Source organism: Necator americanus, chromosome II, assembly GCF_031761385.1.
Source record: "Necator americanus strain Aroian chromosome II, whole genome shotgun sequence".
NCBI classification, from domain to species: Eukaryota; Metazoa; Nematoda; class Chromadorea; order Rhabditida; family Ancylostomatidae; genus Necator; species Necator americanus.
In genome coordinates, this window is record NC_087372.1 from 6,423,269 (window position 1) to 6,449,742 (window position 26,474).

Consider the following 26,474-nt stretch of genomic DNA (forward strand, 5'->3'; position numbering starts at 1 on the left):
TTATCCTAGATTTTGCTTGACTCTGAAAATACCAATCAGTATTTTTCTCTCACTTCATGTTTTTTTTTCTCTTTTCTTCTCTAGCTTTAGCTGTAAATATCATTCAGATTGGTCGTTCTCTTTCTTTTTCCGTCTTAAAGGCAGCGTACCACGATGTTGACGATGTTTGGGTCTCACCACGAATAGATACAGGAGCAATAGTGTAAATCACGGCGTGATTACGCTAAATCCCGCCTAGTAATCCAGAGATTGGACCGAGAAACAGCATTGGGATCAGCGTGATCGCGCTCATACTCGTGATCTACACTCTTACCCTGATCGATTCGTGGTGAGTTCCGAACGTCGTCAATTACCTGATACGGCGCCTCTAATGCACACGTTGATCATAATCATAATGATTATTATCGATCGTGTTAGAAGTTGAAATTTTAGCTTCCAAACATTTTTCTTGCGTACAGCCTCCTCCTTCATTTTGTATGACGCGTCCGTCGCAATTCATTTTCTTTTCTTTTCTTTTCTTTTCATCTCCCTTCTCTGTTTTTTTATTTCTCTTCTATTTTGTCTTCTTTTCCTTCCTCTCTCTTTCTTCCCTCAGATGAATAACTTACATGGAAGTAGCTAAACAACGCCGGGAGCTTCTTTCGAAAAAAAAAAGAAGTTGCAGTGATAAAATCTTTGTATCAGTGGTATCAGATGATTTGATCTATTGCTGTTTTAGGTCCCATTTACTTCAATTGTTTTCCCTTCAGTTCAAATAATAGACGAAATCTTAGTAGAGTAACGTTTTTTTTCCCATTTTTTCGTCCCTTTCAGTTCCGGTTTTAATTCAGTTTTAAGAGTTTGCTTTACCGTTGTGCGTTATGCTGGTGTCATACATTGTTAATCGGTTCTGTATGTATATTGCTTTCTTCTACCTCTGTAGAATTGTTATAGCTACTAATTGGTATTTTCCTAAGTTTTCAGTTGTTTTCCAAGATAGAAGAATGTCAAGCATTCAACCAGGCAATAAGGATAATACTTATGAATATTGTGCTTGTTGTTGTGTATCCAAACCAAGTAATAAATCATCGGTATCCATGTACTCGTCGATGTCAGACGCATAGAAGTTGAGTAACTTTACAAATCCTTGGCGATTTGATTTCGATTCCATACATTGGTAAACAAATATTCCGTGCAGAACCCAAAAACCTTCTCTTTTTTTTCGGCTATTCGTATTCATTGGTGAGCATATGTATATAGCAGACAACGAGTGGATAAGGTTCACCGGATCCGGTTAGTGCCTCCTTAACCGCAATGGGTTTTTTTTTAAATTATTTACTTCTAAATTTCAATCCGGCCATTGAAGATGCTGCCCATAGACGTGATACTCGGGCCCGGTGCTCCGACCACCTTCACTTTCGGTTTTAATTTGGAAATGGACCCCGTTCGCTTTCGGAGGACTGTTAACGAAAGGACCGCTTCACTTTTGGACGGTTGGCGAACAGATCTTCAGCGCTTGAGCTGCACCCCACGAGCTAGACCCCCATAACCTGATTATAGTCCGGCTGCTCCTAGTGTAGCGGTTAGAGATTCCGCTTCCTGCACGATCGACCGGAGGTTCTAATCCGCCCTAGTGCTCACCAAGCCCTTCACCTCTCCGGGGTCGATAAATTGGTACCAGACCTGAGATAAAGTTACTCGTTAAAATTTGAAATGTCCACATTTTATGTACATTTCCCTGTTCTTAGAATTCTCTTAACGAAATAAGACGAGATTTCTTTTTTGTTAGTTTTGTTCCTCAATTTTTGGTCGATACTCTAAGAATGTAACGAAAATCGACTTCGAAAATTGAAATTCAATTCAAATTTATGGTTCTTTTGATTTTAACGTAAATAACTCATTTCAAACATAATTTCCTTGCTTGACTTGCTTTACGATACGAAAGAAGTATCTACTAGAACTAATTTCTGTAGAACAAAGTAAAAACTTGGATAACGCGCAAAATTTAATACCTGTTATATGCTGGCACGAGCTGAAACTGATTTCATTTTTTTAAAAATATTTTTTTTTATTTTCATCATTTTTGTGAGACGAATAAGTTTGGAGGGGAAAAATATAAAAACAAAAAAAAAAAACAAAAATATATATTCCTTGTACCCGCAGTCACATTTTCACAATTTTTCTTCGTAAATTTTTTCTTGAAAATCAAGTAAACGACGTCGGCTGAAAGCTGCGAACGGCATGTATTTATTTATTACACCAATTTTATGTTGATTTACAATACCACTTACGGTTTACGACAATTTTCAAAACATGTACAACACGCTGCCGCAGTTACAAAAGATTTACTCTCTACATAGGTTCTTTTTTTATTTATTAAGGTTTTTTTTTCAAACGACTGAATAAATCCGGATTCCATCATCTAGAAAAGAATGGAATTTTCCGAATACGACCAGGGATTTCTTCGTCATTTATAATGAAAAACAAAAGGCAAGAAATAGTTAATATTAATAAACTTGGCTGTTTTAGATTCGAAAAAAGAAGAAGCTTAGATTCAATCGAATACGGTACTCATCTATTAACTCTAATTTATATTCTCTCTTATGAAAAATTTATTATTTTCACACTATTCGCTGTCTATTATTAATAGTAGATATTTTTGAAACAAAAAAAAATCATTTCAAGAATGCATATTTGAAAGTTTTTCATTTAAAATTCAAACGCATCCGGATGTATAAATGTGGAAATGGAATGCGGGGCTACGTACATACTTTTGTGATACATTAGCAATGGCTGATTACCTCATCACTTCCGGATCTATGGCTTCCAAAGAGTACGTTGTTTTAAACGATTTTTGTTGTACGAATTCTTGATGGTTTTAAAATATTTATGCTGAGTTCAAAGGAAAAAAAGAAAGGAAAAAAGGTGGAAGAATAACGACACCACTTGGTAGCCAGATCGACATACTTTGTGCATAATTTCTTATGGATGATTGGTAGAAAAAGCAAAAAAAAAATTCCCGATTACCGTGCAATTATTTCACTCTTTAAATATTTTTTAAAGACTATTCAGTACTTTTTCTAATAATAAATAGGAAAAATCTGTATCAGTGATTCATAAGTTCACTATTTAAATATTTCTTAAACAGTTTAATGGTGTATAAAAATTTATTGAAATAATTAATCTCATCTCATGTTTTAAGTGATCATTAGGTTTTTTTTAATTGAAACGTAAACAAAATTAACATAGTTGACGTAATCGGCGGTAAACAAACTATTAGACAAAATATCCATGAATGTCATGGAACAACGTCAATTATTTGTTTGTTAAGAGTACGATAGCCTTTGTTTTTTTTTTGAATTTTTTTTTTCGAATTAAGTATCTTTTCTACTAACATCGTACACTAATAGAATTATTTACATATTTATTTACATGTTGTTTTTTTTATAAATTTGATTGGTTTATATTTCTCTCTTTTGCCCTCCCTCTATCTCTATCGCTCAAAACTAACTACTGTACATAATTTAAAGAAATTAATCAATTCTATCAATCAATTCGACGTAAGAACCCCGTATATGATGGAATTTATGGCGTCATTTGGATTACCGACAGAAAAACCGTGAACTCGTACGTACGTAGTTGCCGTTGAAAACGTGATCGAAACGAGTAGTACGTCAACCTTTCACGGTGCTCGACAACACGTACGAAAAAAAAAACGCTTTGACGGCAAATGTATGTATGTCGCATCCGAATGTCACATGCCCTTTGTGACACTTCTTGTTCTTTATAGTCATCTGGGAGGTTTCATGTCACATGTCCACGAATCGATCCGTCCACTTTCTGACGTTCTCATTTCTCCTTCTATTGGAGGGGAAAAAAATGAAACTTTTTTTTGGTAAATTGAAATTTTATCCGATCCATGAGCTTGCCTAGGCCTACTTTGCCTTAGGCGAACCCGCATCTCTACAGATTGCATTTTTTCTGCCCGGTTTGGGTAGAATTGTGAAAATTGGACCCATTTCTTCCAGAAAACCCTCAATCCCCTACTCCACATCCATCCGGATTCATCCGGATGAGCATTCTTTTCACAAGGCGCTTAATTTGGGGCTATCATGAGAGTCTAGGAATTTCCTGAATTTTCCAGGAAATACTTACTTAGCGTGCGATTACGTATACGAGTAAAAATCACCTTCACTTACTGGTAACAAAATGTGACAACGAGTTACGGGGCGGAGGGGAACCGGTCCTGATTTCTTCACCATGGAACACAGCAGGGAATCTCAATCAGTGAGGAATGATGAAGTGTACGTTCGTTGAAATCGTAGCCACGTTTTTTTTGCTCCTGCTTCAATAAAAAGTCTACTGTGGACGTGTGGGAAAATCCCTCTAAATTCAGGAACTTTCCCATGTGAATGTGGATTGGTGCTTTTTTGCCGATGGTCCGTAATACTGTGTGGTTAGCTAAGCAAAAATAAAGATAATATTATATGGTACTATAATATAATAATGTAATATAGTAACATAATAAATAATAGAGTATAAATATAAGTGTAATATGCATAATAGCTCATCTCAATTTTTTTTGCCTACTATATTAAGTCTATAATCGAACTTTCCAGGATAATTTAGGGGGTGGGCTCAGTCCAGATGGTCTCTTCTTGAAACGGAGCAGGTTGCTTCGATGAAAATCTTAGAGATAATAAATAATTTACTATAGTATATAAAAATAGTATGAAGTATATAAAATATTAAAGTGGTGAATATCTTAGTGAATCTTGAAAATCGCTATGATCATCTCCGAGTGGATTAGTAGTTATCCGTATGGTTATAGCGTGGAACTTCAAAAATATCCACTAATCCTCTACTTTTTTTCCAGTCATTCGGAACCCCACAAGAAGTTGGGCTGCGTAGAAAATTGCAGAGAAGTTTGCAATGTTCCATATTTCTATTAAAAGAAAAAGAGCTTGATTCTACTAAAATAAAAGAGATTTTTCAGAATGACTACTTGATCATATCCAGAAAAACTAAGGCAATAATTATTTTTGCACTGCCACTCTACCAGCGCAGTTAATAGCGCAATTTTTCCAAACGAAAAAAAAGCGCAGAGATTCTTGCCTGCTGTCGATATGTTCTTTTTTTGTGCAACCAAAAAAAAATTGCTTTGAAATGCTGCTGATTAGCGATAACTTTTTCCTCTTTTCCTACATCAGATTGGCCAATTGCCAAGTAAACATTATTTCATCGTTTACAATAACCAATTGTATGTTTTTGGGTTTTTTTTCATTCGATTCGACAATTTCTAGATTCGAAAAATCTTTGAAAAAAAGATACAAATTAATTAAAATACCAGCAAAAATTACTTTCGTGAAGCAATTAGCGAGAGCTCTTAATAGCACAAGAGAAAAATAAACAACAACAAAAGAAGATCCTGGAATGTTTTTTTGCTGATGATTTTTCTCAGGGTTATTACTGTATTTTTTTTAAGTAAATTTGAAATATAACTTGTATAATGTTGCAGTAGAAAGAAATGATGAAAGAATTCGGTCAAAGTATATTTTCGTTGATGATTTTTCCGGAAAATAACAGTACCCGCTCCCTGTGTGAAGCGTCCACTACAAATTATAGTTGTGGTCTTCATCACCTGTACATATAAGGAGTAGAGTTGTATTTGAAAAACTATAAGCACATCTCTTCCTAAAAATTCGAACGAAAGGAGTGTCAAGGACCGATTACGTTACAGTACCATTACAATAGGGTAGCTTATATACAGTATGTACTCAAAATGATCTGCCAACCCACCAGAAAGTATGCTGTGAAGGGCCAGCCTTCTTAAAAACCCTACGTAAAAATTTAAGGGAAAATTTAGTGATGAGATCAGTTCTATCTGCCTTTTAATATAAAATTTTAAAAAAATATTAAAAAAATATGAAAGTAAAAATAAATAAATACCGATAAATACCAATAAATACTAATAAATGATGGTATAAAAGTGAGTGTGTTTTCTACATAAATTGTGCTTTGTACATAAATTACTTACATTATAATAAATAAATGCCAATAAATACCAATAAATACCAATAAATAATGATATAAAAGTGAGCGCAGGCTGTACACATTACAAAGATTTTGTAGCAAAAAAAAAAAAGAATTACCTGTTAACCAATAATAGGAATTTGCAAAAGACCAATTTTGCTTCGTTAAACTAAGGCGAAGTTCTCTGATTTTTCTTGTTCTTGTTTATGACACAACTATGGGTAAATACAAATAAATAAACAAATAAGTAAACTGCGCGTAGAAGTAGGAGTATAAATGAGGTGCACAGGGATATTATTACATGAATTCGTACGATGGTTACCTGAACAATTTCATTTTTCCCCCCGTCCCCATTCATTCATGATTTTCTGGTTCTGTCAGATGATATTTGAAGTGATCATAGCCGGTAAATGCACACTACTATTAGGGTAGCTAGTTCTTAGTAGAATAAGTGGATTTTGGGGAAATGCTACTAAAATAAATACTAAAATACTAAATAAATGTTTAAATTAATAATTTCAACGCATTAAGTGTAAATAAGTCCTAAATAAAAAAGGATAAAGTCACTGGCGTATCAATCCACTCGGGATGCGCCAACGCGTTTTACTGGAATTCGTAATCGCTGAGGTTCTGGAACGCGTGTTGGCCTATACAATGACTTGCAGGGGCCGGCTGATCATCAAGTCAGTGTTTTTATCCTCTCAGACAAGTCTGGTGCCAATTTATCGACCCCGGAGGGATGAAAGGCTTGGTTTGCACTAGGGCGGTTTCGAACCCTCGACCGTGTGGCTACAAAGGACCTCTAACCGACTGCGCCACACCCGCCAGTCCTAAATACTTAATGTAAAATAAATACTAAACTAATATGTTGAAGCGATCATAGCCGATAAATGCACACTACTATTAGGGTAGCTAGTTCCTTGTAGAATAAGTGGATTTTGGGGAAATACTACTAAAATAAATACTAAAATACTAAATAAATGCTTAAATTAATAATTTCAACGCATTAAGCGTAAATAAATACTAAATACTTGATGTAAAATAAGTACTAAATGCTTTCAATGTTCCCTAAGAGTGCACATCGTATTAGTTCCAATGTATTACAACAAATAATTTTTTAAATTAGATTTTGAAGTAAAATTCCCTACTTTCCTTGGAAATTGCGGTAGGACTGTTTAATAGAAAAAGGGTTTTTAGCTTAGAAATAACATTTTATTTCAGAAGCGCTATCCACTTCCAAATCAAAGTCCGAATCCAATGTGAAGAACTATTTTTTTAAATTTTATTTTATTGTTTTATGGTATTTTATTATATTTTTTTCGGAACTAAACAATCACAAATTTTCATTTTCTGTTTACCTGCATTACAGCTCGTTAGCATTCTAATAACAATAAAAATAGGTTCTAACAGTTTTTTTTTCCTTGATATTCTGGGATCGTCCTTACACTTCCTTCTTCTATTCATGTATTACTTATTTTTTTTTGAGCTTTGAGTTAAGCATTCATGAGTAAAACCGTATAATATAACCGTGAATAATTTCTCTTGTCAGCTATGTACTCTTTTTTTAATGCATATATTAAGATTTTTAGGTTTAAGTTAAGAATTTATTGACTAAAACCGTGAATGAATAATTTTGCTTGTCAGCTATGTAGAAATTTTAGTAGAAATTTTAGTTTTGGTAGGACTTGCCTTTAAATTTATGAGTTTACAACTAGTTTTTCCGATCTGGACAGAGCAAAAAAAAAAGAACCAACTACAAGGAATATTTGTGTCACCTTCCGCTAAACAGATGTTCCTGCGCCGAATTCGACCGACTCATAGGCGATCGCCGAGGGCGCCATGCATTTGCTATCAACCTCCACCCGACCGATGGTCAGACGGTTTCGGTGAGCGCGTAGCGTGATGTGGCGAGCCTATTTGAACACTTATGTCTCGAACACCTACCGTGTTTACCAACATCAGGGATCACTTTATGCGTAAACAAATCAGATACGACAGCGAAGTCAGCTGATAGCACGAGATCTGTACGGATCTTTCCAGAAGTGTTGGGAACAGGTGAAGAAAGTGTGATGAAAGAATGGCAAGGAGGAATCAAAAGGATAAAGCATAAAGTCATTGGCGTCTCAATCCACCTGGGATGCGCCAACGCGTTTTACTGGAATTCGTAATCGTTGAGGTTTTTGGAACGCGTGTTGGCCCACATAATGACTTGCGGGGGCCAGTGTTTTTATCCTCCCAGACAGGTCCGGTACCGATTTATCGACCCCAGAGGGATGAAAGGCTTGGTTTGCACTAGGGCGGTTTCGAACCATCGACCGTGTGGCTACAACGGACCTCTAACCGACTTCGCCACATTCGCCCGTACTAGGAAGAATAAAACGAAAATAAAGATAATAAAATAATAATAGTAATATTAATAAGTCATTGTATAGGTCAACACGCGTTTCAAAACCTCAACGATTACGAATTCCAGTAAAACGCGCTGGCGCATCCCAAGTGGATTGAGACGCCAGTGACTTTATCCTTTTTTAATATTAGCAAGTAATAATAGTAGTAAATAGTAAGTAAATAGTAAAAATAACAGTAATAGTAATAGTAGTGTTAAAAATGATATTAATAATATAGTAATATAAATGTAGTAATATATAATAGTAAATATTTAATAACTTACTCCTGAAGACTAATCTCCTCCTAGAAATGGAGTAATTGCAGGTCGATTCTCACGATTTGAAGATGAAAGGAATTTAAATGGTGTTTATCTTTAGCGAAAAGAAAAATCTTTGAGAACTTATCCATAAAATTACTTTTATGACTGGTTCATGGGATGAATAATATTATCGCTACCACCTTCCAATGTCATAGAGGTAAACGTTCCTTGTGCTGGAAGATTTTTACGACAAATAAGATGAAAAACAATATCGTCCGCACAAAAAAAAAGAACGCAGACCTCGAAAAAGTGTTTAACATTAAGACAAAATTCACATGGAAAGTGACTGAGAAGAAATAGAACGAAAATAAAAAAAATAATCTACTGCCGGGGGCTAAACTCTACTTAGATATAAAGTAATTAGAAGCAAGTACGTTTCTTTTTGTAACAGATCATTGTAGAGGTTCCAGACAAGATCCTTTCTTTTTTTTGTCCCTTTTTTTCTGAACCGTCGATGTATTTGAATAAATAAATAAATAAACAAATAAATAAAAATCCTTAGTAATTTTCCAGTTAAGAGCTCACTGTATATAGCCCATCAACAACAGATCAGAATCTCTTGAAGAGATACATATACTACGGAAATAGTATTTCGTTCTACGTTTCCTTTTCATTTAGTGGATTTTTCTCCTTAGAAATCCAAGGAAAAAGGAAAATTCAGTAAATTACTATTAAAATCCAAGGAGTTAGGAGCCGATTCACTTGATTGACAAATGTTCTTTATTAATATTATTATTGCTATTACCATTACTATTATTATTATTGATTTATTGTTTATTATTTTCAACCCTTAACAAACATTCCACTTGAAAATACTTAATTATCGTTTTCATCCAAAATTCAATTATCCAGTGCCAAAAATTCAACTTTTATTTTCCGAACGAAACTATAATCGATGGAGATTGGATTCAAGCAGATATCAAGAATCAGAGGAAAATACTGGATCTTCTTAGTTGTTAACGTTTTTTACTGCTAAAAATTCCAAGACATTAGGTAGGAAACCTTGGGAAAAAATATTCATCATTAGTAATTCTTTTCGCACTCATCAGATCACTCGGATGAGGATCTCATGAGACAGATCCTATAACGCAACATATTACCTCTCCTAAAAAAAACCAAACCGTGTCCGCGGTGGAAAACACACAAATTCCCGTCGATAACCGGTCAGTTACAGTGTTCACGTACAATTTTTTGGAAATTCTGCGTTTTTCTGGAATATTCCTGAGGTGTATCCATTTTGGCATTGAAGGCAAAAAAAACAAATCGTTAGAAATACTTTTATTCCTGTGCTACTCTTGCTTTTTTTTTCGATTCTCGGATTTTCGATTTTTCTATTCCGATATTTTTCGGATTTTCGATCCTGAATTGTGAAACTAACGCATCTCTCATCCGATGGAGATTGTGGACGGAAATGTTGAAAAATGCCTGGAAACAAAGAAATTCCGAATTTCCAAAAGAAAAATCCGAGCGGTTAGGTGCCCCGAAAAATTTAAAATTTTCCGGACAATTGTTATCTCATCGCAGACCAGTAAAACGGTCAGAGCCCCGGCGTCGTTTTTGTGTACCTCCTGGCCCCGCCCATCACGATTCCTCCCTCCTCCCCACCTCCCCTCCCGACCCCAAATTGCTTTGCGTGCGATTCGAACACCAGTCCACCCCTCCCTTCGTCGCTGGCATCGTCGCCTCCTCGCCGGCTCCGCCCCGTTTGTCATCGTCGGTTGTTCGCTGTGTGAATTCACACACTGTGTGTCCCGTCTTCCCGGTGTCCGTGCGCGTGTGTTTGTGTGTCGACGACGCCTTATCAATGTAGTGAAATCAATGAACTCGGCAACTTTCGTCTTTTTCTACGCATTCGCTTCAATTTCTGGTTTTACGGACGGTAAGTGCGCTCTCGGGAATATTCTTTTTTGTGATTTATTTGATTTTTTCCTTTTCCTTCATGATGCCTTCTAACATTTCCTTCACCACGGCGCATCTAAGCATTTTACTCATCCCGTTACTATTTTCCTCCTCGACGAGTTCTACTCTCTGCTCTAGTGTACATCTATCCACATCCGTTCGTATCCACACACACTTCCATAACTGGCTTTATTAATCCTGTTTGTCATGGCTTCTTCGAAAGGAAAATACCTTGTTTTCAAGGCCACAACGACGGTTTTTGTCGATTAGCTTTAAATTTTTAGTCACTTTACTTTGCCTTACTTTACTTTACTTTTCTAGTATTGCTTTACTTTATTAGAGAAGATTCTATGGTGTGTGAAATCTTTTACATCTAATTTATAGCTCAAAGGCTATTTTATCATTTATTATGTTTTATTTATAATTTTTTCGATTTATTTATTATGGCTTATGTATTATGCTTCGCTCAAAATGAAATTTTAGACAATTTAAGAAAAATAATTATTTTTTAGATAATTCAAGCCTACTAGAAGAAAGTAGAAGAATACTAGTAGAAGTCCCTCCAGTCACCAAAAGTGAGGACAGTCAAGATGAAATCACATATCATACGTACACGAAAAAATATCCAATAGATTTCTTGAAAGAGCTGATTTTCAGCAAATTTCCTGATTAGAGAACAGAAAATTAGGAAATTAAAAAATTAGGAGTAGAAAAAAAGGTTTTTAAAAAAGTTTAGAAAACAAAAGAACTCTGAGACTTCTGGATTTTGGTGTGTACAATTAGATTTTAATCATAAATTAAATGATTGGTTATGATAGGTGGATTTTAACGTCTTCTTTCTTTTTTTGTTTTGGCGGGGCTGGCGAGATTTCAAATGCTTTGATTTGTTTTATTTGCTAATTTTAACAATGTTTTTCTTTGTTTTTCTTTAGAATTTCTACGAAAGAGTAGCTAAATACGGTAATTGGTGCCAGGAATTGTGTATTCTGTGTAAGATTGATGTATTTATACATATACTAGGTATAATTACTAGTTCGACAAAGTTCCATTCACGTTTCTTTTCTGAATAGAGAACTCAGTGATTTTCAATGGCTGTAATTTTTACATATACATGGAACCGATGTCCCGATTACCAGAAAAAATCCAATGTGTAGCTAGCTCAAGCGAAAGTAATTTTGGAATGAACTTCCTTTAATATTTCCAAAAAAAATTCCCTTAATGAAATTTTTTACTAATTCCTGGAAAACAATTCTATTTTCGTGATTCTTCTATACTTTCAAAGTCCCGTCCGTTCACAATAAACTTCTGTAGAACCTGAAAAATTCGTATGTCTCCCTTTAAACAAGCTCCAGATACGCGCTCACCTCTCCAAATCCTGAAAATTGTCTGGATCTATCGGCGAAAACACTTGAGAATGATACAGCAAATATAGGAAGGTCTGCGATAGGTGCAAAGTACACTATGTAACTCGATACTATGGGGGAAACCCCCTAAAAGTGCAACGATTCCAAAGAAAATGTGAATCGAAGGAAATTGAGCTCTAGGATTTTTTTCCTACTTTAATTTTTAAAATGAATAGGGATCTCCGGACCTATGCATCTAAGGAATATTCTTGGATACCAGGCGTTCCCAACTCAATAGGCGACTGACTTGTCGACCTTTCTGTACATTTGTCTGCTGCCTGTTTATCTGTCTGTTTTTCAATGAACGAACTGATTATACAGTAAATAAATAAACAAAAATTTAATTGTTTGGAAATTCGTATGATCACTTTGAAGTTGAGAGCGACGGTGAAAATTTTAAAATTGAATAAAAAAAAGTTTAATTTATGAATTATTGCAAAATGAATTTACAACAAAATAACTGCACTAAAACTTTTCCGCTATTTAATTTTTTTTTCCCGCTTTTCTTCACTTTTCTTTTTTCCCATTTTTTTCACACTTTTCTATCTCTATATGAACTAAAATGTACTTTGTTACAATGTTACACTTTTTTTTCGAAACAAACTTTATGTTTTTTTTTTCTTTTCTCCCCTTTTTCCTTTTCTTTCTTTTGTTTCTTGTATCAGATTTATGAAGAATGATTTTATGATTTATAAAAAGTTGATATATATATATATATATATATATAAATATACGAGCATTAATCGTTGCTTCAAAGACTTCTTCCCGATGTTTTCTGAAAGTTTCTGCAATTTTCTAGAAGCATTTTTTGTCGTAAATTGTTTTAGAAATGTTGTATAATACATAGCCATTAGTGGTAATCATAGTGCCTATTAAGTCATGCAGGAAAAATTGCCATCCATTGAGAATACCCATTTCCTTGAAATAACTAGACAATTGGAGTTGTTCTTTTCGAACATTCTGGATTTTTTGTTTGAAAAAAGTTGATGCTAGAGCTTCAAAACTAGTCATAATTGATGGATATTACTCGCTTTTATTGTTCATCCACATTTCAGCGCATTTCACGTTAAGAACCCTTCAAAAATAAGTTTTTTGAAGAATTTTCATACTTTTCGGAGCTTTTGAATCTTGCTAAATCTGCAAGTTGAGTTTTCTTTTGAGCTTCTCTGACAAATTCCAGCGGTGCTCGACTGCCCTGCCCAATTTTCCTTAATGTGAAATTCCAGAATTGCTGTACTTAGCTACAAAATGAGATGAGTTCAGCAGAACACGGTGTACGGTACTTTGCTGTACTTCAGAAGATTTTCTTCAATCATTTCGTTTATTTTGACACACAGCCGGATGACAAGAATGAATTGTGAAGGAACCCGCACTAACAAATAACAAACCAATTCTTTTTTGTTGTTTTTGAAAAAAAAAACGACTTTGTGCCCATACATAGTTCCTCGACTATTTTTTCTCATTTCTACATTTTGAATACTCAGTACTTAAGAGGAGGGAAATTTAAAAAAAAATTATGAAAGTGCCATAGATGTATGAAGGCCGAATTTCGTCCAATACACTTTAATTACTACCTTCAAACGAAATTTTCCGTTGATTTTTGAAATAAAAGTTTGCGCTGAGCAATTTTTGAAACAGAGAACATCAGGAGATTTAGGTGTATTTCAAATTTATTTATTTATTATTTATTTAGTCTACTGTGTTTAGTTTTCTAAAAAGAACTTTATTTGCTTTTTTTTTTTGCGAACATTCTTTTAAAAAAATATGTTTAGAGAATATTCGTCAAAAAAAACAATTTTCGATCGAATATCTGGGAAATATTTAAACGAAATTCTTCTTCGAACCGAATTTTAATCGGGGTTGTAGTGAGGCCACACCCACTCAGTGAAACTGCTTCACTTCCGCCACATCATATTTTTATTTATCGAAAACTTTTTTTTTTTTGAAAAATGGACTTCTTTTGCTCGGGTACGAAATTTTTTTTTAGAAATTCTTAAAATGACATAAATTGAAAATTCATTGCAAATGTCCCTGTTGTAATCTTTAATGTTTGATTATGGAAAGGTTTTTTTTTTAGAAAGAATCCCGTGTTTACTCACGTGAATTTCACAAGTTTCCATATAATGTATGTTTTTGCATCTATATTTTACCTAAAAGCTTAACTAGGCCTTAACTACAAGGTTCTGCTCAAAGTGGTTCTGCTCCTGGTGGTTCTTGTTTGATTAAAAAAAATTATAATTTGAATCACCTCATATATCTGAAGGACTTTTCATTTAATTAATTTAATTTAATTTCTGTGTTATTTCTTTTGCATTCGCAGATCCAGTTCGTATGATAATTTCTCTTGTTTTGCATCCCTATTGTTCGGGAGGTACGGTAGCCGTGTTTCCTTTTCTTCGTTCTTTTTCTTCTACTAATTAATATCATCATACACTAATAAAGTTAATTACATATGAGCGGATGTCATTCGATTCGTCTCATCATTTTTCTCGTCTCGCATATTCTCACTTCGACCGCGTTCCATTCCATTCCATTCGATTCGATTCCATTCCGTAGCCTGACCTTATCAATAATGCACGAATTCACGCCCGGCCTATTCTCACTTTCTGACGCGTTGTTTTTGTTCGGCGAAGGGGAAAGAACGGTGGTGGTGGTGGTGTTGGCGATGGTGGTCGGAAGCCTCGGATGTTAACTGGTTCCGCAAAGAATGAATAGTTAGTTTCTTTAACATGCGTGAATGAATTTGGAATTTCCTCTGAAATTGGAAATTTCGAAAAAAAAAGTGGGAACTGAAACCTATCATTAATATGTTGTGGAAGACAAGAAGGTAGGCATTGTAGAGGGGGGAAAGCTAAAATAGCCAAAACATTAAAATTCATAGATGTTTTGGCTTTGGAAGTAGACCCCGTATGAAAACTGTAAGAAAAAACACATTTAATGAAACAATAAAATGAAATAATAAAGAAAAATAAAGTGAATTAATTTAATATATAATAATAAAATATAGTGGTATAATATAAATAATAATATAGCATAGTAAAATAGAAGAATAATAAGAATAAGACAGAAAAAATAAAATTAAAAAATGGAATAAAATAAAAAATAGAAGAATAATAAGAATAGAATAATAAGAATAATATAGTATAATAAAATAATAATATAAATAAAGATAGTGAGGGAAAATAATGACATATCGTTGTACGTTTAGTCATAAAATAAGGTAAATAAGTATAATAAAAAAATAATAATATAAAATAAAAGTAATAAAAATAAAAAAAAATTTAAAAAATAATTCCAACACTCACTATAACAATAAATAATGGTGAAATAATGAAAATAATACTAATACTCATAATAATATAGTAATATGACTATTTTTGCTTCGAAAAACCAAGCATATTCATATATTATTATTATACATATTATATTGTATAGCATATTTTTCCCTAATTTTTGGTTCGTATTTTTATTTATTTTGTTTATTACATTATTATTATGTATTTGTATTTCTACTCATTATGTTTATTTTTATTTCTTTATTCATTTATTATTGCTATTTATTATTTTTATTATTTATTTATTTATTTTTTGTTTCTTTTTGTTTTATTTGCTTATTTCTTCAGATTCATGAAATAAGAAAACAACAAAAGTACACAATATGCACAAGATGTTGTTCTTATGCATTTCCTCTCTATTCATTGTTATTCCGGAAATTTCCCTTCTCCTCTATTGCCAGTCGACTGGATTTTCACATTATTTATGGGAGTCGGGAAGGAAGAAAAAAAAAAAAAACTCCACCACCATCAATCCATCTATTATGCCATAAACACGCAACCATTAAGCACTACATACATCGACATGTTGTCCTTATTGTTCTCGTTGGAGACTCGAAAGAGAAAATAGGAGGGGCGATGAAAAGTTCGTTCGAAAGCTATTACGGGATTCTTTTGCCCCCGTCAAGCAGAGAGTATTTTCCTCAAGCTGCTCGCTTTTTTTTTAGAAAGTGAAAAAAAAACTCTTTAAGATGAAAAGCATGTTTATTAATATTCGTTTTTAGTATGCAATAACACCTCCAAATATTCGTTGAATGTAGAATTGAAACAAAAATTAGAATTAAATTTTAGTGTGTTCACTTTTTTAAAGCAAACGTAGTTATGTTATGTTATTATTGTGAATATTAGTGTGCGAGATAGGGAAAATACCAGAATGTTTACTTAAACGTTTTAATGAGGAATTAAAATTTTTTTTTATGAGAAAGGAATTTTTGAGAGGATCTCAACAAGTATTCCACAACTTTTTTTCAGATACAGCCTGTAAAATTCGCATGAGGAGGTAATTTTGAATTTTTTTTTTCTTTCGAAAATTATCGCTTGACATTTTCTTCGTTGCTGGTGTAGCTATTTTATTCTTATCATCTCATTTATTAATATTTTCTCATAAGATGAATAGAAAACAATAACTACCATCTTTTCTGGACAATTAGTGGATTTTTGACATTTGACAATATACCATCTTATTTGTTTATTTACCCTATTTGTTTACTAGTCAAAAGCCAAAAGTCAAAAGTTTCAAATCAAGAAACCCTTCCCCTTTTTAGATTTTTCAGAAAATTATGAGCCATTACAAGTGTTTCCCCTCTCCTCAACGATACCTATTCATTATTTGGGAAATTTATTCACCTTCTAAAAAGTTTTCTTTTCCTTTCCCTTCCACATGCTTCGAAATTTTTTTATGAACAATGTTTATTATTCGAATCATTTTATTTATTCGTTCTGCTCTATTTCATGTTTTATTTTTGCTTGACTATTCAGATTGCGAAGAAAAACGTCCAGAGAGAGAAATTCAGTACAGTACACTACAGTACTACAAACAATACAAAAATACAATTCAAAAACTCTCGAAAATATAATTTATTTGACACGACATTGTATTTTTTTCAACCTCTCTGCCCAATAATTTTTCATTGCGAGAAAAAAAAAACTCAAAAATTAAATTAATCAGCAATAAAGAGGTTTTTCCCCTATAAGTCGACCTTTCGAATAAATTCTGGGTGAAAAAAAATTGCCCTCATCCATCATCGTAATATTTGAAGAAATTGTATGATTAATCAAGGTTTTAGCCCTCACACACTAATTATTCTTCAAGTTTCCGCTTCAGATGGTTAATGGGTGCGGAGAGAGAGAGAGTCCTGGATGGAATTTTAATCAAGTAAAATGAGGCTCGGTGCTTGCTGTAGCGAAACAGCGGTAAGAGCAGGAGGAAAGAAAAAAAAACTCATCATAATTCACTCAGAGACGTCGCCATCCATTTTAGAATGTAGTGGATGGAGAATGTTGAGTCTAAATGAGTTCTGTGCAGCAATTGTGCCACCGTAGTAATCCCCTATTAATACTAGCATTTACGGGGAAAAAAGAGGTGGTGAGGTCCCCACTGGAAAAGTGCATCGCGTCAACATGTTGCCTATGATATGCATACGTATGTGTGTCCCTTGTGAAACGACTCGCAATTTCACTCCTCGTCATTTCCCCTCATCACTAGGAGGAGGAGGAGGAGGAGGACAGAGAAATTCTAAAAGGGTATCTTTCTCCTTCTCAGAAGATCTTCGGGGAGGTCACGAGGGTCTTCCACTTATCTCGTGGGTTTCTGGAAAGTTTCCAGCATGCGCGATGCGGTTGTTTTCTCCACACTCTACGTTAGCTCCGCAATCCGCGAAAAAAAAAAGCCATTTTTTTCGTCGGGAGAACTCTATTAAAGTGGCTTTCTGACGCGGGGAGAGTTCCAGTTTCTGGATATTGAGCACTGGGTCCGAATCACATTTGCGAAAAGTTCCTTGGCCACCACTTCCTAAACGGGCTTCACCGCCCCACTCCGACGACCATGGACGCGTCCTCCGAACGGGAAGAAATCAAACAAACACGCAAAAAACTAACAAGATAACAAGTGCACTAATGCATAAAGAAGAGCAATACGTGAGAATCAACGACGAATTGAATTTCAACACATTTCCAGCACCATGTGAATGAAGGAGGGAAGACGAGAAAAAAAAGCCCAGGAAAATTCAGTGAAGAAAGTGAAGAGAAAAAACACTATAAATCCTGTAATTTCCTGGAAATAGAGCGGAATAATTGCTTTGCTTCTATTGTGTCTTTATTTGTTTCGTTTTTTCTTTTTTCGTTTTTTTTCGGAGAAAAAAAGGCTGGAAGAAAAGACTTTTCCACTATCTCCTCTTTTTAAGATATGTTATCTATCTTTCTTGTTTGGTTTTTTTTTGAGTGATTCCCTCATTGTACGACAGGGGGAAAAACAACGTGGAAATGAAGTGATACGAATTTCTGCTTTCCTCTAAGGATTTCCTCAATATTTTCCTTTTTCCCTATTTCCTCGATTTGACATCCTGTACATCTCTCTAATTTGTAGGATTTTGTCAACAAAAACGAATAAATGGAGGGTTAGAGGTGATTTTACTCATTATTTCCTTTTCCTCTTTTTTCGCTTCTTTTATTCCGTTTCTCCTGTGTCTTTTTCCACACTTTTCTACTTCCAAAAATTTTTAAAAAATAAAAAAAATAAAAAAAGTAGTACAATACTTACAGCGTTCTTGAGGAGGAGAAGTCTTACTATTTTTGTAAAACTTCCTTTTTATTTTCTTTTTCGCTATTATTTCAAGTCTAACTCTCTTTATAACTCATTTTAACAGGAAAAAAATCTCTAAAAGTCCTTTGTACTTTTTTTGCTCCCAGCAATTTCTAGAATTTCTCTTTCTGTTAGTCTGCAAAATATTTCAAATTGAATTTTGCATGCCTTTAGATGCAGAATTCGTGGTGGTCCCCGTTGAAAATTTGAGTATTGATTATTCACGGGGTTTAATTGGATCTGACAGTTAAGAGTTTATGAATCAATTTAATTTTTAAAGCCACTATTTTTTCATACGAGTTCAGATCGCTGCGTCTAAACACATTATCTTCAAATAATGCCTGTACGGGGTTCAAATTCCCGCCTAATCCTTTTTGTGATTGAAATTTAATTGAATTTCATTAAAATTTTCCTAATGCACGATCGTTTCAAAGTTTTTACAATAAACTTTGCCTCACATTCAGTACAATAATACATTAATTATTCTAGTAGCTCGTGATTTCAAAGAAGAATGGAGCTTTATAGGTGTTTTTGTATCCTTTCAACGGAAATTGTAGGCTTCTGGAAGTAGATTATCGGTTTTGATGAAGGCTACAATTTTTGTGGAAATGTACGTTTGACGCTAATTCTATTACAGTATCCCACATCCACAAATTTTTCTCACTACATTTTTATATAGACAGCTCCTAATAACTCGGAAAAGTATAATGGTAAAAAAATGATTTAAAAAATAATGGAATATAAAAAAATATATAATTCGAGGGAAATATGAGTTGACCTTCTGCGCCGTTGACCTCACCAGCCTTGACACCATAGAGCTAATCACTGAACACCACAGCTCATTCATGGTCTGATCTTCTGATTGATCGATCGGTTGATTGATTGGTTGATTGATCCGATCGTTGTGTATTGTTCTGACCTTCTGCTACGATCCGGCACCTACGGATTCACCGCACTAATCCTGTCCTCGGCGTGGTGCATATAATCCGTGGCCCGATATCTCTTCGCACTTTTCTTTTCGCTCATAGAATTTTTGCGGGATTATCCGAGATAGAGGGCTATGGCAGCATAGAACGAGCGGATGATAGCGGGGGATATTTTTCCATTTTTTTTTTCTCCTGCGACAACATTTTGCAGTTGTTGGGGGAAATTGCTGCCGTATACAATGAAATAGCTTTAAATGACGCGCGTGCAGCGCGTTTTTATGCGTCCATAAATCAATATTTCGCTTTAGCGTTGATTTTTCTACGAAAATTAGAGAAGTTTTCATTTTTTCATTGTCGAATTTTTGCAATTTTTCAAAGCTGAGAGGTTTTTTTAGGTTTTGACTGCACCATATGAGTTTTCACCATATGACCACTATTTGCTTATTCCATATAGGAATTATTTCTGGATTAATCGATAAAAAAAACCAATAATTGATAAATCTGGCCTTATCATGATGATTTTATGTGATTATTTTAATTTAACCTACAATTATTTTCTAATATATTTCAAATTATGGATTTTGAAGAAATCATGAAACCCTACCGATATTTTGTCATAAATGTAATATATAAATAAATAAATACATAGTCATGTATAAATAATTAACATACAAAAATATAACAAATCTATATGTACAGCACATATTTGAAGAACATATGTACATGTAACATACATTCAAGAACAATTTGAATAGTATTCGACTATTCGACGTCTCTACGAATTGAATTATGGGTGAATATTTGGGATTTGATTAAGTAAATTGCGGATTTTCGGAGTACTGGGATGGAAAATTTATCGACGTTTTTCTAACGCACCATACGGCATGGTTCAGAGATAGAATTGTTAGTTTATTGAATTTAATTTTTTCTTAATATTTCCGGAAAAACTTTCATGGAAACCCTTTAGGTTTCAATGAGCGGAATTTTGATTTATTTCCGAAATTCTGTCGATAGGACTCTTTACCTTCAAAGATAGAAAAGATCGAATTTTTAAGAACTCGTCACCAATATGTCAAATAATTATTATTGCCAAGAAATTTAAGGGCGGAATTTCTTGTTTTTATCTTGATTCAGGAGAGATATGGTTTCTTTTTTAGTGCACTTTTTTATTTTCTTTTTTTTAAGTGCATTTGTGAAAATAAAGAGAAAATATATGCGTCCAATGTTGTTCGATCCTTGTATTCTCTTTTTATTCATTTATTTTTTGAATTTACCACTCAACCCCCATTTTCGATTTTTTTGAATTTGCCACCTCTTCTATTGGATGATCCTATGCGAATTTTTTTTTCAAAAATATTCAGGATTTCAATATCCTTAGAATTTTCTCAAAATCCGTAACCGTTGAGCTAATGAGGGGCCCAACGTAGCGGCACTCAGGAGTGCATGCAAATTTTCAAGTCCTTAAGCGGATTGGTATGCTGACGATGGTGCCAGTAGTGTTCATCGGCGATATAGGGATGAGCTGCAGCTGATTGAAAAAATTATTTTACACTTTATTCACAGAAGGAAATTTAGCTGATTCCCATTACGCTGATTATTTTTTAAAATAGAAAATGATGATGTGACCTAATCACCTTTACACTGAGGGTTCGTTTGAAATATTCCTCAATTCCCTAAGAATTACACATTTCCGAGAATCCGTCTTACGTTGTGTTTCAGAATAATTTATTCTTGAAATATCCTGAGGAAATAAACGAAATATGGTTGCAAATAGTGCCGAAATGATTTTTTTTTCGAGGATTTCTTGGGAATTTTCCCATATTTCATTTCATAGGTGCTGATGTGGGACTGCGCCTCTATTTTGCTTTGGATAATTTGGATAATTAGTCTAGAGACGATGTGTATCCGAACTATTGAAGATCATCAGCAATTATCCTAATTGTTGGAGGTTATTGGAGCCTTAAATTGATGAAGACTAGAAATTTATGGATATTAATTTTCACTTAATGACATAGAATTGTGTAGGTTCCGGCCCATGTATCTATCATTATTTTTTTTTATTTTTTTTAAACTAATTCAACCGACTTAGTCCAGCCTTTTCCTTTTTTCAATAGAAAAAATCAACCTCAAATGCTTAGGTTCGCCATGATTCCATGAAGAAATTTTTGAGCATTATAGAAATATTCGTTATGGTTTAGTAATGCCCAATTTTTCACTCAAAAACGTGGATTCCAACGAACACGAGGATTATTTTCTGTTTACTTTCGTTGTTAGTAGATTTTCGTCTGAAAAATCCTTTTTTGTTTTGCTCTTTGGTATGATTTCCTTGTTTTATCCAATTCTTTGGAGCACATTAAGCACACTAGTAAACAAATAAACAAATAAATAAACTAAATAAATAAATAAATAAATGATTGAATTAATAATTAAGTAACAATACTGTGGATCTAATCAGGCCCATGTTCGCTCAACTCCGCGTATCTTTTTTTTTGTCTTCTTTAGAGTTTTCTTTTTTCTTCTCCTAGCTCTTTTTCTTCCTCTCTCTTCCTTTCCTGCTCTCTCCCCTTCTCCTCTTCTGTTTTCAGTTGTACTTCCTCGTTGCTATTTTACTCTATTTTTTTTTGCTTTTTTTTGGACTTTAATTTTTCAGGAACGTCCTAAGTGACCTTAAAGTAGTTTCACGACCTGATTATCTTATCCTTAATTATGTCATGAAAAAATATTATTAGATTTTTTGTTGCATTCATTCAAAAAAGTTCAAACCAGCTCAAACCATCATATGAAAATGTTTAGGAAAAAAACCTCAAGTTTTTAGCTGCATTTCTCATTTTCTCGCCAATTTTTTTTCATTTTTGGATCAAATTTTGAGATACTCCAATGTAACCGTGCGAAGGATGCATTTGGTTTGATGTTTGTTCGAATCTTTTGCGCCAGTTGGTCAGTCATCTCAAGGATTAGTGTACTACTATGAATGCAACGTCTGTAGGGGGGCAATTGAGCGTGAAATGTATGAATAGCAGCAGCAGTAGCACAAGCTATACGGGGAGAGAAAGGGCCGCGGGTGAGACGAGAACGACTTTGTGGGATCGTTTGGCGGGCGGCGCGAACGAACAACGCCGGCGACGACGACTATGCGGCTGCTGTGACGGGGACAAATAAAGAAATTGGTCCAATTTCATTGCCGCTCCGCCTTCCCTCCACCCCTATCCGTTGTGAGCAAATGCTGAATGAGGCTGCTTGAGTTACATGCACAAATTTGCTTGTGATCGAAGAAGGCAGAGGGAGAGGTTGGAGGTTCGCGGGAGGGAGCGAAGTGGATAGCGAGAAGTTCCGGGCTAGCACAGTGGAGAAAAGGAGGGTTTGTTCCTGAAAAAAAATATTTTCTGCAATTCCTACAGAAAAAAAAACTGGGAGAAAAAGTGGATTTTCTGGATGAATGGTGGAGTCAAACAGCTGCCCTATGGATTTTTTTTTCACTTGCCTTCTGTATCCGGAAAATTCCCCCCCTTTGCCAGGTTTTAATTTGTGCCTTGCCCATCCCCCGAGGAGGTGCTCTTTTGATGAACGTGTGCCTAATTGCTCTTTTTATGCGATTTTTTTGGAACTGAAAAAAAAGAGAAATTGAAGTTTTTCTATGGAAAATATCCAAGAATTTCCAATGAAGGACAGAGAAAAACTAACTTCCCGTTAAGTTGAGGGATGGAGAACGAGTCAATTTCGCTCGCTTACGCCTGGAACTTTAGTGCAATCGCCTTAAATTGACGCAATTTTACACAAAGAAAAGAACACAACCATAGTACTCTGGAGAATGCAGTTGGCCAAATGCCAATTCTTCTCAACTCGTAAACGAATCAAATGGGATGTATTTGACGCGAAATTGCACAACACCAATCAATCAAACAATAACGGTTGAGCGACGTGAATTGTGGCTCTGAAAGCCTAAGCCTACTCAATGGGACTTCTTTCAAATTACTGAGATTCTACCGTACCCTCATCTCATGTAAACCTTAGTGCAGTTCGAAAAGATGCAATCCACAAAAAAAAGCTCGCAAAGCCCGTCTCATGGTGACGAAATAAATAACTTAATTTAACGGCTACGGTAAGAATTCGAATAGAAATTCCAATATGATGATTCCGATGGTTTTTTCCCATTCAATGGAAAATGCCGGAAATCCAAAATGAGACGAGAACAAACAGGTTTCATAACTGAACTGTCTGAACTGTACTCGTCACAGTTCCCGAAACAACTCGTTCGAGAAGAACGTAGAACGGAGGAAATAACAAAAACACAGTAGAGATTATTGTGAGTGGCAGACTTTTGTAGTGCGGTCAACTAGCACAAATCTTACTTGTGACAGATGCCAGGATTGCGGAAGAAAAAAATTTCCTCCACAGCATTGCAGAAATGAATTTAGAAAAAAATCCAAAAAAGCAGATAAAAGATTCAAGAGGATGTTTTTTGTTCCATTTACATACTTATACGCGCCTGCTTCTCTCATTTCCGTTTTCACTTAAATCCTTATTGCAGTAGTAAATATTTTTGTATTTCTAGTAATTTCCTCAACCTAAAAACTTATTTCCTTATCTAGTTATTATTATTTTGCTGTGTGAAAAAATAAACGAGTTAATAATAATAAAATAATAACTAATCATCGATTATAACAATAAAAATGAAAAAAAAAACGCTAATTAAGTAAATAAATAGTAACTACAAGCAATTTTTAATTGTTTAGTTTAAATTAATAATTTTAATCGTTGTTAATAATTTTTTATTCTGCTAAAATTTCAGCAATTGATTAAAAATAATTTAGTAATTGATTGATTGACTGATTGTTTAATTGATTAGATTGTCTGGTAATTTTTTCTTCTACCTTACTGATACTTAATTAATGTTCCCCATATCGAAACGTGCTCACCCCGAATACAAGCTGCTCATTTTTGAAGCGCTTAATTTTGTTGTAAAAGGGCAATTCAAACGAATTACGCTGGGAAGACCTTCAATTACGGAATGTGGGGTTATTCCGCAAATGCGCTCGTCAGAGCTACAACAGCTTGGAAATTAGCTTTATGTCCACCATGTCCGCGTTTACCGTATCCTACTTAATTGGCAGTCTTAAGAATTTGCCCTTTTCAGCTTCAGGATAATCGCTTTATAAAACAGCAACAGCGTCTCAGAGCATCAGAACGGGTGGGTGGCGGAAAAAAAGAACGAACGTTCGGACGATAATTAAGCGTTGAACGCATTGCGCGATGGATTCGCGACGAGAACGGGCCATCGGCTTATAGGCATGTAGGCGGAAAGAAATGGTTTTTTTTTCGGCGAAATTTTCCATGTTATTTATGTTCTGGGACCTATATGTTTGTTGACGGGGGCGCGACACGTCAGGATGTGATAAATGTTGAATTGTTATTGTGGTAGGTACGCATGAAGAAAGAACACACACCACACGTTCGTTCCTTTTGCTTGATTGGATTTTTTTCTGCGCTCTAGTGCTTTCCAATAGAATTTCAGAGGCGCACCACCTCCGTACACCATCATCATCCTGCATAGTATCCTGGAGATGTCATAGAGCATCGCCTGACCAACCACCTGTAGCCACTAGGATGAAAAAGTCTGGATAGGGCCGGGTACAGGAAAGATTAAGAACGGTTCCTTACGAAAAAGTAGCCAGTTTCAAGTTTCACTCGAGAAATTTCCAACGAAGCTATGCATACGATACGACAATTTTTTCCCGATGTAACATGTGAACAGCAAATATTCGGGAAAAAAGACGGATAGTAATAGTACTGCCTTCCATATTTTTTCAATTGAAAAGGGATTATTTTTAATTAAAAAAAGGATAAAGTCACTGGCATATCAATCCAGTTGGGATGCGCTACAGCGTTTTACTGGAATTCGCAATCGTTGAGGTTTTGAAACGCGTGTTGGCCTATACAATGACTTTTATTATTATTATTATTATTATTATGTTATTTTTAATTTATTAATATTTCCAATTTTTTATTATTAATTAATTTTTTTTATTATTAATTATTATACAATATTAGTTTTTTATTTTTTATTAAATACTTTTAAATAGCAATTGATAAATTCAATAAGATCCATGGTGGAAATAATTATCTATCTATTTAATTAATAGAAATTTACTGTAATTTGACTCCTATTCTATTTCTTCTACTAAGTAGAAAAAAATTCGAGTTCACCTATCCACGGATCTGTAATTGCTCAAATTGGAGATATAGTGATGAGATGTCTTCATATTCGAATATTCGAAATATTCAACAAAGCTTGCTCCTATTCATTGAACATATCGAATATACGAACACGATGCTATCCGCGAGATGCTTCTAATGCTCCTATTTCATTTTTTTTCGTAATTTTAAAGTGATCCCTGGGAATTTTAGATTGCGCTGTGCCTAAGAAGCTCATACAAATTTTATTTTTAAATATATTCGTAGGAAATTTTATTGCACAAAAATCGTGGACAAAACCGACAAAAACGAACTTTGAAAAAAAAAACGCCACGTTTCGCTGTGATAACAAAAAAAAGGAAAAATTAACTTTCAAATTTTAGATTTTTTTTCATTTTTTTAGTTGATTTGAATTTTAAAGATTTAGAATTTAAACTGGTTCAAAGAAAATTTTATCCGCTCTCTGAAGGGGTCCTCCAACAAGATTTATAAGTTTTCATTAATCCAGCTAATTTCATCCCGAAAAAAAGAAATCCCTAAAAGATCCGCTAATTTCATTCTTGAGTTACGAATCTTTGGGACAAGATGGGCACTACGAGGATACAAACCTCTGCCAAATCGAATTTTATTTTGTTAGCAAAATATTGCTACAACGATGTTCCCGGGAATTTTCCGATATTCTTGGGTAAGGTAGCGTGCTAA

The 26,474-nt window shown here is 34.4% G+C and overlaps 3 protein-coding genes across 3 annotated transcripts in view; all 3 read left to right on the forward strand.

Moving 5' to 3' along the window:
* Positions 1–860: 860 nt before the first annotated feature.
* Positions 861–1,103, forward strand: RB195_017002 (uncharacterized protein; the record flags this gene model as incomplete). Its single annotated transcript, XM_064183789.1, has 1 exon — positions 861–1,103. One exon carries the CDS (start codon positions 861–863, stop codon positions 1,101–1,103), a length of 243 nt encoding a protein of 80 aa, XP_064039670.1.
* Positions 1,104–1,345: 242 nt separating this feature from the next.
* RB195_017003 (uncharacterized protein) lies at positions 1,346–7,397 on the forward strand (the record flags this gene model as incomplete). Its single annotated transcript, XM_064183790.1, has 2 exons — positions 1,346–1,472; positions 7,234–7,397. The coding sequence occupies 2 exons, from the start codon at positions 1,346–1,348 to the stop codon at positions 7,395–7,397; spliced, it is 291 nt and encodes a 96-aa protein (XP_064039671.1).
* Positions 7,398–10,537: 3,140 nt separating this feature from the next.
* RB195_017004 (uncharacterized protein) overlaps positions 10,538–26,474 on the forward strand; it is a gene marked incomplete at both ends in the record, with an annotated part of 30,550 nt that continues 14,613 nt past the window's right edge. The window contains one exon of the mRNA XM_064183791.1: positions 10,538–10,598. Coding sequence (XP_064039672.1) covers positions 10,538–10,598 — 61 coding nt within the window. The remainder of the gene's footprint in view (positions 10,599–26,474) is intronic.